Genomic DNA, 16,008 nt, shown 5'->3' on the forward strand with positions numbered 1-16,008 from the left:
CGTGTGAGCTTTGCCCCAGTCACCCTGCAGTGAATGGAGCACAAATGGGCCTTGAAATAGAAATCAGTGATCCATATAGTAAATGGAAAGTCTCTAAACATGGACATCTAGTTCAAACCCCATACTGTGTTCACCTTTTAAAAAAGCATTTGTATTGAACAGTATGCGTTTGTATGACCATTTGAGTTACGTATGACCTCTCCTGCAAGGCTAGTGCAAGAAAATGTGAGGTCTAAAGCAAATACAGAATATGTGACCTAATGCAGCATTTAAGAACTATGTATTACCATCTTCTGACTTCAATGGAATATATAATTCTGGGTCTTGATGTCAGTAAATGTACTGTATTATGCATGTTAGTACATTGCTTTGACCAAGTGTCTATTTGGCTTGACTCTCACAATGGTTGGTTTCTGGCAACACAAGTAATTTTCGCCCCCAACCCACAAACATTTAGCACTCCCTGAGTTCCTTCCACTCATACAATATTAAAACCCCTTATTGTACATTTTAGGATGTGCCACCCTTTTTCTTTGTTGTCCTTTATTTCCGTTTTATCTTTGTCTATCCTAAATTCTTGTTTTTTTCCCCCCCCCATCCCTCTCTAGCTGTTTTTCTTGTTCTTTCTCTTATTCTTTCTCTCCATTTTTCTTTGTTCCTCCCCCTCTTTTCCTCTCCCTTTCATGTATTCCCTATTTGTATTCATTCTATTACACCTTGGTTGTGGGGGGGGGGGTGGGATCAGTGGAAGTGTTGGCGGGGAGTTGGGATGAGAGGCAGTGTTGGTGGGGAGTTGGGATGAGTGGCAGTGCTGGGGGGAGTTTTGATCAGCCAACTTAAGTGCTCTTGATCAAGATCATGTGCTGATCTGAGAACTGTAGTTGGGACTTTTAATGGCAACTATAATCACAGGTAGTGTTACTCATTGTGTCTCCAGCTTCACTTTGTCTCCGACTTTGTGGTGTCTTGCAGCAGTGACACCTATGCTAAAATCAGGAGATTGGGTCTCCTTCAGCTCCTCCCACTTCACATTCCTCACCAGTCAGCTGACCCCTAGTCTCTGCCCCTCAGCCATGCCGTGAACTTAATGGGCGGCTGCAAATAGGCTGAGTGGGCAGCCACGGGCTCCAGGAACAGCCCAGTTGGACAGCTGAGAAAAGGCTGGGAGAGCGGTGTGGGCTTCAGGAACAGCCCAGGATTTGGTGACCCCTGGCAAATCATCACTCGACCCCTGAGGCGGTCCGAACCCCCAGGTTGAGAACCACTGATCTACATGCCTGTGTGTGCTAGTTTAGTTTCCCCCCAATAGTAAAGGTTCTCCAACAACAGTGTCCTACTTCTAAGTAATGTTCATCTTGATTGGTAAGGGTGTTAGATAATTAGACCCTTTTAAAGGCATATACTGTTGTCAAATGTCCTACATACCCCGTACAGTGTTATGGAATTTGTCAGCACTGTGTTAATGAACCAAATAAATAAAATTGCCAAGCTATGCTGTCAGTACATGTAAAATACCAACTTCTGTTGCCTATAAAGAAAACTAGAAGTACACTCATCGGGGCCATTAAATGTAAAATATCAGTCTCTGGTGCTCATAAATGTATAATGCCCACTTCCAGCATCAGTAACTGTATACTGCCAGCCCTTGATGCTTGTAAAAACTATAATGCATGTATCTGCTGTCAGTGAATGTGTAATGCCAAGCATAATGTTCACTTCTGCTTTAAAGAACTTCCTGCCATGGGGGCCTTAGGTGACCCCTTAATCACAAACAGACAGTCCTTATCTGAGATATTAATGCAGAATATCTTCCAATGTCACTGCAATCAGTGCTCTCTCTCAATGAGAACTCAAGGGTTAATTGTTTCAGATCTCAAACCATGCAACCCCTTAGTTGCCCAGTGAAAAATCCAACTATTATTTACATCAACATGCATATATACTAAAAATCCACAGTATAAAACGCATGTTACACCTAAAATTAACTATATAACACTACACGTTGGCAGATCTTTGAAAGGTTAAGTAATCCCAAAAGTTCTTGTTCAGAGTATCCTTGTATTAGGCCTGGTTCATCTCTATGTGGCTTTGCAAGCTGTGTTTGCATGGGAACAGCAGCATATTCAATAGGATGGTCTGCTGTGCCTGCATTTAATGCAGGAAAAAGGTTTCTGCAGCATTTATAAAATGCAGCTGTAGGGAAATTACCTTGTGCTTTTGCACCTTGTGATTTCCTGCAGCCGAAAATGCGCTGCAGTTTCAGATGCGTGGGGGTGCCATTAAGAATGAATGGAAGCCCCGCATTTCTGCAAAGAAGCACTGTGGTTTGGCTGTGGGTGTTGCGGGAACAGGTGTGATTTACCCGATGTCCTTTACGCAGAACCACCTGCACAAGTGTGAACCTAGCCATAAAAAGTATATTTTTGTATCCACAGGAGGTATTTGCACTATCATTCGTAGGTTATACTGTGGGGGAATACAGCAAACACTGTCTCAGTCCACTGCTGCTTTAATTTACTCAGACACAGTTTAGACAGTACTGGTGCGGACATTATGGAAGGAATTAATAAAAAAAGGCTTTGAAGTGACTCTGCTAGTAAAGCAAAAATAGCAGTGGACACTGCACCCTCACCCCCGTCTCCCGCGCGCGTGCCCGGCAGGCACAATCGCCGCCGGGCACACGCGACCGCTCGTTACAGAGCGAGGACCGGAAGCTGTGTGTGTAAACACACAGCTCCCGGTCCTGTCGGAGAGAAATGCTGATCTTCTGTTCATACAATGTACACACCCAGGGAACATACTTAACCCCTTCCCCGCACCTAGTGTTAACCCCTTCACTGCCAGTGTCATTTTTATAGTAATCAATGCATTTTTAGAACACTGATTGCTATAAAAATGCCAATGGTCCCAAAAATGTGTCAAAAGTGTCCAAAGTGTCCGCCATAATGTCGCAGTTTCAAAAAAAAAATTGCTGATCGCCGCCATTACTAGTAAAAAAATATATATATATATATATATATAATAAAAATGCCATAAAAATACCCCCTATAACTTTTGCGCAAACCAATCAATAAACGCTTATTGCGATTTTTTTTTTTTTTTTTTTACGAAAAATATGTAAAAGAATACGTATCGGCCTAAACTGAGGAAAATTTTTTTTTATGTATTTTTGGGGGATATTTATTATAGCAAAAAGTAAAAAATATTATTTTTTTTTCAAAATTGTCGCTCTATTTTTGTTTATAGCGCAAAAACTAAAAACCATAGAGGTGATCGATGATACTTTGTACTGACTGAATGTAATGTAATCTAAACAAGCTAACAAGGCTGGAAATTTGGCACTTTACCCCCACAGCATATACCCCAACCATGCACTTCCACCTTGTGGACCCCAAGAAATACTTATTTTTTCTCGTTGTATGTTACACAGCTCAATGCTTTGTAGCCGAGTGAACACACAATAAGTTAAAGCATTATCCCATGGAGGTTTTCTGTCTCCACCCCATCTTCCATTGCTATGAGGATTTTTTTTTTCTCTGGTCGCTTTAGTGTCTGAGTTTCGTACGTCCCACCAGGGATGGATCTAGGGGGGGCTGAGGTGGGCTGAGCCCCCAAGATTTCATTCATGTCCCCCAGGGCTAGTGCTGTTATCGGGAAGTGAAGGAGCTGAGGTGCAGTGCACAGCCTTGGCATGGCTCCATAGTGCCTTGCTCCTATCTGCTGCACTGCATCATTCATTTCTATGGTGCAGGGGGCAGACTACAATTCATGGTGTTACATATTGCTATGGTGATGGTGGCCGAATTATGTTAATCCAAGGTGGGGATTTAGAAGTCGAAGATAGTCCTGCTTCCATCTAGACCTGTTCTGCCTCCTGCCATGATGCTTTAGCAAAGATTTGTAGGTAGGACTAAGGTCGCTGTTGTGAAGGGAACAGACTGTAATGTCTGATGTCAACAGATGCAGACTGTAATGTGGAGAGGGCAACTCTGATCTGATATGATGAGGGCTGGCTCAGATGTGATGTGATGGGAGGGGGGGGGACTCTGATGTGAAGGGTGGGGGGTTTCTAATGTAATCGGGGGAACTCTGATTTAGATGATAAAATGAAGGTGTGTTATTATACAGGATTTATATAACGCCAACAGTTTGTGCAGCGCTTTGCAAGATAAAGGGAGACAATACAGCAACAATACAATTCAATACAAGAGGGTGTATTAGATTGTATGCCAGGGGGGCTTACAATCTAAGGCCTCGTACACACGACCAGACATGTCCGATGAAAACGGTCTGCGGACCGTTTTCATCGGACATGTCTGCTGGGATCTTTTGGTCTGATGTGTGTACACACCATCAGACCAAATTCCCCGCGGACAGAATACGCGGTGACGATGACGCAGCGACGTCCGTGCACCAGGAAGTTCAATGCTTCCACGCATGCGTCGAATCACTTCGCATGCGTGGGATTTCGGGCCAGCGGACATGTCCGATGAGTCGTACTAACCATCGGACATGTCCGACGGACAGGCTTCCAGTGGACAAGTTTCTTAGCATGCTAAGAAACTTTTGTCCGCTGGAAACCTGTGCGCTAGGCCGTAAAACTGTCCGGTAGACCCTACACACGGTCGGACATGTCCGCGGAAACTGGTCCGACGGACCAGTTTCAGCGGACATGTTCGGTCGTGTGTACAAGGCCTAATAGGTGTGTTAATAGTATGCCCTCTTCGACTTTTTTTTACTGCACCCCTAGATCAGACAGGTTATACCTTGCCCTGCTTACTACAGCAAATCGAGCAGATGAAGTAAACCCTCATTAAAGAAAGCTGACTTATAAGCTACATTGCAGAAGCTGCTATATCACAGTTCAACCATTGAGCTTTAGTGCTATCATAAGGATGTAACCAAAAGACTTCAACTAAAAAAGGAAGACATTCATCTAAGTGACAATTTTACACAGCTTGCCGTCAATCCCTGACGTACAATATCTTAGCGAGATGTCTTTTTTCAGTTTTTTATTATGTAATCATTATTATGTAATCCATTGATGTTTAAACATGAAACAAAAACACTTGTACATTAAATGTGTGTTTTCCTTTTCATGGTTAGTTGAGCCTCCAGGAGGCAGAGATTTCAAGACTCCAACAGAAGATAAGATGTCTTCAGAATGAAGCTCGGGAACTATGGGAAAAATGTAATGAACAGGAAGACCAGCTTAATCTAGTAGAGAAAGCAAAACAACAGCTTATTCATGAGCAGGAGATCCATCTTGGCCAGGTAAGAGCTTTGGTGTCTTAACCAGATATGATCATTTAAAACCAGCATTTGATGCAGCCAGTTTGTTGTAAAGCAGTTAAAGCATTTTGTTAACCTAAAATAATAATAATTTTCCCATAAAGCATGTTATACAGCACAGTTCTTGTGCTCTGTAATTTGGCCCCCTGTAACTCCTAACAAACCTGGGTTATCCTGCCTGGTTATAACCTCCCCCCTGTAAACTGACTGAGTTTATCATGACTGCTGAGCCCTGACACAGTGGTCAGATTACCTGCCTTTGGTATCCGCAGCTCTGCTCTGTCCTCTTGCCCATCCTCTCCCCCCTCCCTCCCTGCCTGTCTGTAACAGCGCACGCCCAACCGCTCCTACTGCTCTCATAATTACTATATAATAATTTCATCCCCTCTGTAATATAACATTATGTGCCTGTGTTGTATAAAAAAATATGCTGATCTGAACCTATTTTACAGCGGCTCTCCGCTAACTCGTGACTCCTCGTCTCTCTCTCTCATTGGATCGGTGTAGTTGGCACATCTGGCACCCGGGGCTGATAATTTTTGTTGCACTATATGGCAATATAGCAACGCCATGCCAAAACTGTGGGTGTGGTCAGATTGCAGCTTAAATTGCCTTATGCTTTAATGACTGTGCCGCAAGCGAGTATGTAACAGACAGTACAGTGGGCCAGATAGCAGGAAAGAGGAGATGTTGTGCGTGGGCATTTTTTTTAAATCATACTTGCGTAGGTGGATGCTGCATCTGTCCCCTTGCCGGCTCTAAAGCTGAGAACGGAGTAATCGGACACTGCTTATCTTTCAGTTATCAGTGCTCCCTGAGCAGAGAGCTGGTGACTATCTGTCTCTGGTTCTCTGCTCTGCCCCCCCCCCCTGCACTCACTGAAACACTGGGCTGTGGAGGGGAGGGGACGGGAGAAGCTGACTCAGGCTGAGCTGGGTGCTGGTCCACGCATGTGAGTGGACCCTGACCATATGGTTGCGCTCTTTCCCCAGCCTGGACCGGCTCTGTACTCCCCCCTTTCAGTCCAAGGCTTCCTCTGCACTCCCCTCCTAGTACAAGGCCCCCTTCTACAGCCCCCCCATTTAAGAGCCTCCTCTGCACCCTGCCTTCCGAATCCCCTCTGAATCCAGATATTACAACACTTTTTTCAAGTTCAAGGCCTGCTCTACACCCCCTAGTCCAGGGCTTTCAGTGTATTCCCCTCCTAAACCAGGGTCTCCTCTGCATCACCCAGTCCAGGGCCTCCTGTACCCCCCTCCTAGTCCAGGGCCTCCTGTACTCCCCTCCTAGTCCAGGGACTCCTCTGCACCCCCTAGTTCAAAACTTCCTCTGCACTCCCCTGCTAGTTCAGGGCCTCTTCTGCACCTCCCAGTCCAGGGCCTCCTGTGTATTACCTTCCTAGTCCAGGGCCTCTTCTCCTAATCCAGGTTGTTTGCCACACCAACCCTTTTCTGGGGCCCCCCCGCACACTCCAGCACCTCCTCTGCACCTCCCCAGTCCAGGGCCTCCACTGCACCCCCCCAAGCCCAGGGCCTCCTCTGCACCACCCTCCCAGCCCAGGGCGTCCTCTGCAGCCCCCCCCCCATTTTAGAGCCTCCTCTGCACCTCCCAAGTCCAGAGTCTCCTCTGCAACACACAGGTCAGTGCCTCCTCTGCACCCCCCAGACCAGGGCCACCTCTGAACCCCCCAGTCCAAGACTTTCTTTGCACCCCCATCTCAGCCCAGGGCCTCCTTTGTGCCCCCACCTCAGTCCAGGGCCTCCACCGCACCCCCCAGTCCTAGGCCTTCTCTGTACACCCCTTCAGTCCAGGGCCCCTTCTGCCCTCCTAGTTCAGGGCCTTCTCTGTACACCCCCTCAGTCCAGGGCCCCTTCTGCCCTCCTAGTTCAGGGCCTTCTCTGCACCCCCCAGGCCCCCCAATCAATTGCCATACCAACCCCAACTTCCTAGTCCAGGGCCTTCTGCACACAAACTCCTTTTCTTGTTTTAATTACTTCCAGTTCCATAAAGGCTCTCCCATGCTGAAGCGTCATTCTGGAATGCCTTTCTATAATGCTGGTGGGCAGTCTCCCTGCTATTTGGTTCTCCTGTATTTGGAAAACTATGCAGTGGGCGCTTCCTGTCCATTATACTTGATTGGGCGGAAGTGACACCCTTTGAGCAGCGCTTCCCAGTGCTTGTGGGAGTGACGGAACCCCTGTCGTTGACCCCTCGTTTTGGCTCTTCTCTCCTCTTTCCCACCGGCTGATGTCATCTGGAGTGCTGGGCCCCCGCGTCCCGGAGCTGTCAGCCGGGCAGAGGAGAAAGCCAAGGATTCACATGTAAATTCTGACTTGGGTCAGAGATGTAGCTAACACAGGAAGAAGCACCATTTGCATGCCCTGCTTAGCCACTCAAGCACTAATAACAGGGTAACTCCATACCAAGGTAATTGGGCATTGCAGAGGAAGCAAATACCAGCAGCATAGCAAGTCCTCTATGCAAGGAAATGCTTACTTTGCCCTAGACAGGTAAAGTGCAAATTTGGTTTAATGCCCCATTAAAGCCACAGTTCATTTGAGTTGTTTTGCACCCAGGCTTTCCACTTTTATAAAGTATATGCATTTTAAAATTTTAAACAGCACATTGGAGAGCCCATGTCCGTAGCAGTCAGACACTCTCCCTGCACAGTATACCAATAAACTGCACTGGTCAGGGAACACAAGGCTTCAACTGGATTTTAAAGTACCAAAGAATTGGACCACTTGGCAAATCACATATTTCAAGTTGTGTGTCACTTGACATTTTGTGATTTTTGCCTCACATTAAAGTGGAACTTCAGTCATTTTCATCTTTCCATCTATTACATTTTCTGCCCTTGTTGTTGCCAGTAAATACCTTATACAGCCAAGAAGGGGGGTGAGCCATAAGAGGGCCAATGAAAGCTGCAGAAAGCTGTGTGTCTGTGTAAATCAAAGTGAACAGGCAGCAGCTTCAGCTGCCCACAGTTAAAATGGATGCAGGCCGACTCAGTTGAGGAATATTTCTGCAGCATATTTGGCAAGTACAGGATCACAGCATATATAAAATAATATAAAAAGTGGTTAGAGGGAAGCTTCAGAATGGCAAAGATGTTTTTATTACAAATTATGTGAGCAGACTGCAGCTCCTCTTTAAGTTGTGCATGTGATCTGTTTATTAGCTCTACACAGCTTTATCTACAATGTAAGTTTAGTATTAGTGTTATGAATGACATTTGATTTTTTTTTTTTTTTTTTTACATGCTGGTAATGGTTTTATAGGCTTTCTTAAAGTTTTAGTAAACACTGCTTGCTCACTTGTACCTTCAGGTAAGCTTACAATAAAGCTTACCTGTAGGTACAATGCATATCTCCTAAACGTGCACCGCATAGGAGATATTCACTATTTCTGCAACCAGTGACATCCATGGCGCATGCACCCTGAAGGGATGGCATGCTGTGTTTTCAAAACGCTATGCCGCAGCCATGGCTCCTGTGCACTTGCACGAAAGTGACGACATCGTGGCTCAAGCATTTTTAACAGCTGTGACCCGCAAACCTGGAAGAAAGACCGGGTGAAGATGGAAGCCCTGACAGCGTGCCACTGGAAGACTTTGTTTTAAGGTATGTCTATCATAATGTGCTAGTGTGTGATACATACTAGCACATTATGACCTTACCTTGTAAGGGGAAAGTTTTTTCTTTTTTTTCTTGGAAAGTTTACTACTGCTTTTAACATAAAAAAAAAAAAAAATTAGGGATATCGTTATTAATGTCTTACAATTCTGCAAAATCTCTATTGTTAAAACATATATTGTTTAGGGTCTTAAAGCTATTGTTTTCTTTATAGATATGTGGAAATTTCCAAACTGGCCCAGCCACCTGGAGTAGAGATGTAGGCAGGATCATGGCATCAAAAGTGTTAAGGAATTAAACTTGATTTTTCTTTACACTTTCCAGACCTGTCTAAGAATGTTCTGGATTTTACTAGTAGACAAGGGGGTCAAATGCCATATACATTCTCAGCACATGTTAAAGTGTGATGAGATAATCTCTTTACAGTAGAAACAATGCCTTTTAAAGTGTATCAAAACCCAAAAACAGAAATATAATGTACTGCAGCTTACCAATTCTTAGATGTGGTGAATGCATTAGTTTCTATTTTTATATGTTTTTCTTTTATTTCTGTCCAGTCGGTAACGCGTTTCCCTTCCTAGGGTGGCTCTGCTCACTTTTCCCATGTATGTATGGATGAGCAACAAAACCATTCTTCGACAGCAGCAGGGCCAACTTGTGGAGGGTAGTGTTGAGAAACAATTTACCATTTTTACTTGTCATTTTTCTTGTTTCAGGAACTTTTTAATCAATGTTTCATTGATATGCTTCTCAGATGAGCGCCTTTTGTAGTAATTCATATTGACTATGCCTTGGGGGGCCATACCAGAATCTCACCAGAGAGATTGTGTAGTGTGACCTTTGGGCACTAGGCTCTGATAGTGTTGCTTTTCATACTTATGTGTACTGTGTTGGTTAGACACAGACACATCCAGAGCCATGGCACAGCCTCTGTGATGACTCTGAAGACTCCCTTGTAGATATGTCCAAAGTGGTGTTGTGATTGTGCTCCACATATTTTTTTCCCATCGTATCATTGTAAGGCAGGATTTCCCACCATTGCTCTAAATGCATTGGGCATGCAGTTTTTCACCTTATTTTTTGCTGCTGCCTACAGTGACCCAGCCACCTTGGCCCATTACCACTCCTGCTTTTAGCAGTTGGTTTGTGTGCAACCAAGGTTCCTTTTGATGTTTAAGTCACTTTAGATAGCAGTAGAAAATGTTGTATTCCAAATGTTGGGAGGGCAGTCCTGCTCTGTTGGCCCTCACCAAATCATGATCCACTGCAGTGTCCAGAGTGACTTGCCAATGAAAGCCTGGATTATTGTTCTCTACTTGAGACCACACTCCTCCCTCCCTAGCACCTTCAGGCCTGGCTCCTTCCTCAGCCTTTTCCATGGTGTACTCTACAGCTATGCTAGAGTTTAGGGACAAAATTGCAACTATAATTGTTGACACAGAATGCAGAGCTTTAGCTTTGTACTTTACCGCTACACTGCTTTAAGTTCTCCAATCTGTCTATGTTTCCGCTCAGACTGGAAAATATCAATACTACGCTTGTAGATCTTTCGGATCATGAAATAATTGCCATTGTTCCAACTGCAGAAAGGTTTTAATGGATTTCTTCCAACCTTTTTACTGTTCAAAACCAAAGGGGGCATTTGCCCTATCTGAAGGCTGTGGTCACACCGGGTACGATTTAAAGTTGTGCGATTTTAAAGGCCAACTTCAACCACTTCTTCGGTACTCTTCTTTGAGATTTCATATGACTTCAGTACTACTGCAGTGATAGGCGCTGTTCATGTCACAGGGAGGAACAGTGATGTTATGAACAAAAGTTTAACCAGCAAAGGGTTAATATTTAACTTCTTTCAGGCTCAAGTAATAAATGTCATTCAATCCCAAAAATGTTTGCATGAAGACTTTGTAGCTTATGTTGACATTAGCATGCTTACTTGCATATCCCCATCTTTCTAGTGTACCGATGCTACCTTCAGCCCCCAGTCACACCGGTACGACTTTAGGTATGACATGCGATTTACAAATCATACCTGAAGTAGCATCTAATGTGTTTCTATGGCAGTGTCTTAATAGGTATGTCTTTAAGTAGTGCGATTTGAGAGGTAGTTCATGTATTACTTTTTCAGGATTTCAGCACGATTTCACTGCCATAGACTATAGCATGGGTGCTCAACCTGTGGCTCTCCAGCTGTTTCAGAACTACAATTCCCATGAGGCATTGCAAGCTACTGACTGTTACAAGCATGACTCCCAAAGGCAGAGGCATGATGGGACTTGAAGTTCTGCAACAGCTGGAGAGCCACAGGTTGAGCACCCATGGACTATAATATAAACTGTACTGCAAGTCGTACCTGTGTCTATATCAGCACTGCTTGAGCCTGAAAGTTAAATATTAACCCTTTGCTAATTAAACATTTGTTCATTACATCACTGTTCCTCCCTGTGACATGGACAGCCCCTCTCATAACAAATTGTTACAAATCTCATAGAAGTAGTGCTGAAGTAGTGATTGAAGTCAAGCTTTAAATCGCACTACTTTAAATCGTACCTGGAGTGACCGGAGGCTCAAATTTCTTTCGTGCCACAAGTGTTCACCCAAATTATTAACACTAGTGCTAGCCTTACTTTGCTCCCCCCTACAAAAAAAAAACTGACAACCCGCAGCTCCCAGATTCAAACTCTACAGTTCAGGAGCCATACAACCCTGCAATTTAGCATGAGAGCTCTAGGTTTGATGGTAAGCTCATTTGAAGCTGTGCCATTTTTCTCTGTACCACTTCAGACCCCTACAACCTAATATTTTGTTTGTGTAGGCCAAGAAGGTGTAATCTTTTGGACAAATTGATATGCCCAACACCAAAACCAGGTTGTCTCCCACATGGTGTCTTGAAAAAAATCACAATGAAAATTTGCATTTTCAATAATTTATTCATTAACATTTATGCAATGGTATACTGTGCAAAAAGTAAGTACACTCTTGGCCTTTCAAATTACTTTTTTTGCATCACTGCCCACCAGTCTCTGACATTGACAAATAGCATTTTTGAGCACTCCTCCATGCAAAATTCCTTTGTGCAAGGAAACCCACAAAATCTTGCAATTAGGCTGCCCGTTTCAAATCCGTCACAATGATTCGATGGCATTCAAATAAAGGCTTTGACTAGGTCAGTTCATAAGCCTCCATGTCATATTTTTAAACCATTCCTTAGTGGATATGCTAGTGTGTTTTGGATAATTGTAGTGATGAATAATCAATTTCTGGTTCAACTTTGACACCTGGCCATACATTTTTATAAAACACACTTTGATGTGATGTAGAATTTATAGTAGACTCAATGCAACCTACTGGGACCCCGAAGTAACAAAACAACCCAACACCATAACATTTTCACCAACATGCTTCACAGTTGGCATGGTGCTCTTCTGCTGAAATGTTTTTTTTTTTAGTTTGCACAAAACATGTCTAATGTTATTATGACCAAACAATTTTATCTATGACTTATCAGTTCACAACACTTTTTGCTAGCTGAAGTCTTGCTTTAATATTAATTTTGAACAGCAAATACCTTTTCCCAGTACACCTTTAATGCAGGTTTAATTTGTATAATCCCTTTCTTATTGTAGGTACAGTGGATATACAAAGTCTATACATCCCCAAATGTCAGGTTTCTGTGATGTAAACAAAAAGACAAAGATAAATCATTTAAGAACTTTTTCCACCTTTAATGTGACCTATAAACTGTACAACTCAGTTGAACAACAAACTGAAATCTTTCAGGTGGAGGAAATAAAAATAAAATATATGGTTGCATAAGTGTGCACACCCTTAAACTAATGCCCTGTACACACGATCGGTTCATCTGATGAAAACGAACCAATGGATTTTTTCATCAGATATCCGATGAAGCGAACTTTCATCAGTCTTGCCTACACACCATTTGTTAAAAATCTGATCGTGTCCAACGTGGTGACGTGAAACACAACAATGTGCAGAGAAAAGTGAAGTTCAATGCTTCCGAGCATGAGTCGACTTGATTCTGAGCATGCATGGATTTTTAACCGATGGATTTCCTCACAGACGATCATTTTTTTTCTAACAGGTTCTCATTTTTTTTACCGATGGGAAAAAAAACTGATGGGGCCCACACACGATCGGTTCGTCCGATGAAATCGGTCCGTTTTCATCAGACGAACCGATCGTGTGTACAGGGCATTATACTTTTTGTTGAAGCACCTTTTTATTTTTTACAGCACTCAGTCTTTTTGGGTATGAGTCTATCAGCATGGCACATCTTTATCAATATTTGCCCACTCTTTGCAAAAACACTCCATATCTGTCAGATTGTGAGGGCTTCTCCTGTGCACAGCCCTATTCAGATCACACCACAGATTTTTAATCTGATTCAGGTCTTGGCTCTGGCTGGGCTATTACAAAACTTTAATCTTCTTCTGCTCAAGTAATTTTTTTGTTTTGAATGTATGCTTTGGGTCATTGTCATGCTGAAAGATGAATTGCCTCTTCATGTTCAGCTTTCTAGCAGAAGCCTGAAGGTTTTGTGCCAATATTGACTGGTATTTGGAACTGTTCATAATTTTCCTCTACCTTGACTAAGGCCCCTGTTCCAGCTGAAGAAAAACCGCCCCAAAGCATGATGTTGCCACCACCATGCTTCACGGTGGGTATGGTGTTCTTTTGGTGATATGCAATGTTGTTTTTGCACCAAACATATCTTTTGGAAATAAGTTCAACCTTGGTTTCCTCAGACCATAACACATTTTCCCACATGCTTTTGGGAGACCGCAGATGTGTTTTTGCAATATTTAGCCGGGTTTGGATGTTTTTCTTCTTAAGAAAAGACTTTCTTCTTGCCACTCTACTCCATAGCCCAGACATATGAGGATTACGGGAGATCTATTCTCACATGTACCACACAGCCAGTCCTTGTCAGATATTCCTGCAGCTTCCATAATGTTGCTGTAGGCCTCTTGTCAGCCTCCCTGACCAGTTTTCTTCTCGTCTTTTCATAAATTTTGTATTTTAATGTGATTGCTTAATTCTGAACACAGCTACATCCCCAGTTATATGCAACCACAATATTATTATTATTATTATTATTTTTTTTTACTTCTCCCCCTGAAAGATTTCAGTTTGTTTATAGATAGAAAAAGTTCTGAAATGATTTATCTTTATTTATTTTTTTACTTCACAGAAACCTGACATTTTAACAGGGGTGTGTAGACTTTTTATATCCACTGTATGCCCTTCGACACCAGTGGTGCAAAACTTTTCTGCAGTTTCTGCAATGAAATGTTGAGTTTCAGGGCCCTGGCCACTCCTAGGAAAATTAACAGTTGTTTAAAATCTGCACATCATTTGCATCATACATTACCCTGGAATGTATGATTAAAATAATTTGGCGATCATTTAAATATCTTGCCTTGTGGAGCTGTTTTGATGCTGGCCCGATGACACCACACATGTCAATACCAATGAGGTTTTTAGAGTGTATCTAGCTCTTGGATATAGTGGCTACATTTGTTGAATTTATTTTTTCATCCTTTATTTGAATTTAAAATTTTAACTCAGTGATCCTGCCATTAACACAATTTTGTCTTACTGTGACAGTGGTATTGAGCAGTGCTGTCACCCTAGGAAAGGGAGTGTGTTTTGGACTACATAATACCTCCCTCTCTTTTAAATAACATGGGAGTTGTTTTGTAGTCCACCGAGATAGCAGAGAACAATGCTAACTGATAACAGTTCAGAGGCAGAAAATAGTTTAATGAAATTGCACAGAGTGACCCAGAACCTCCCCTTCTCGTGTCCTCCACCGGCACTCTTGGCTCCTCCTCTCTGTCCAATGCCCCTATGGAAAGTGGCTTCCCATGGGGGCACGTGTGTGCGTTCACTCTAGAGTCTCACTGCGGCATCCATTAACAAAGACAAGTGGATTCCAACTTTCTTTTTGTTTGATTACATGCTCTTTTGATTACTGTGCTCCTAGATGAGATGTAAAGAGCTATAAGGATTTTCCAAGTATTTTTAATAACCTCTCAAATTGGCAAGTGTTGTTCTTTTGTGCTTTTTGCATGAGATCGTTGGACTGAAAGAGGTCCTGCATTCTGAATAAAGATGATTTTACAAGTCAAATGGAAAGCAATGGAAACATGCACTGAACTTCTTAGAATAAGCAGGATGTGGTGTGCAATCAGTCACTTTTAGAATAGAAATTAGTAACTAAACAATAAAGCTCTCTGTGACTTTGTAAAATATGATGCAAAGAAAGGCCCGTCTCTTTTTTTTGTCCTTCCGTTTTCCCCTTTATAGTCAGCTCTCTTGTGTTTGTCTGAGCCATAATTTATGCAACATAACTTCTCCCCATGATCTTTATCCTTCCTTTCTTTCATTCAGCTTCTCCCTACTCCATATTAAACACCTTCTATCCTGTTTGATGCTAATATTTGGCTGTTCTAGAGTCCGTTGTATGAATTAATGTTACTGTTAAGTATATTTCTGCCAGTTACAGTGCCTTTTACATTATTGAGGAGAACTCTTTTTTTAGGCTTCTCTCATTTTTTGTCTGCCATAAGGACCATTTTTTGTGAAATGTGAGATCTGTGTCTCCATTTTAATGTTTAGTTGTAGCCATGTTTTTTTCAGTGCAGACCCATTAGTGTACAGCATTTAATTATCTTTCTCAGGAAGCCCTGAAACCCAGAGAGCGCATCTATAAACTTCAGGCATGAAGGATGATTGTTCATCTATTCCCTTTTACCTGCTTCTAGTATATACTATCTAACGTCTTCCTTTATGTATACTCCCTACTCCCCTCAGTTTAGCATGCACACTATAATACTTATTGTACGTTTATCCTGTTTCCTGAGTTCTTCATGTAAGAAAATAAAAAATCATCTGGGTCGTGTGCCTAATGCACACACATGCCATAAACACATTTATTCTATGGGTGGTTCATATTCCACTAAATGGCTGGGGGCCACTAAAAGTATGGTTCCTTATTAGGAATGAATGGGGTCATGACTTGCTTTTCACAAGGGAGAAGACCTGACTGGGATGTTTT

General features: G+C 42.7%; 1 protein-coding gene across 1 annotated transcript in view; it reads left to right on the plus strand.

The window, feature by feature from the left end:
* The window catches only part of LOC120941176 (polyamine-modulated factor 1-binding protein 1-like), a 512,202-nt gene that overhangs the window by 91,731 nt on the left and 404,463 nt on the right, over positions 1-16,008 (plus strand). The window contains exon 6 of the mRNA XM_040354465.1: positions 5,107-5,274. Coding sequence (XP_040210399.1) covers positions 5,107-5,274 — 168 coding nt within the window. The remainder of the gene's footprint in view (positions 1-5,106; positions 5,275-16,008) is intronic.

Source organism: Rana temporaria, chromosome 5 (genome assembly GCF_905171775.1).
Source record: "Rana temporaria chromosome 5, aRanTem1.1, whole genome shotgun sequence".
Lineage (NCBI taxonomy): Eukaryota > Metazoa > Chordata > Amphibia > Anura > Ranidae > Rana > Rana temporaria.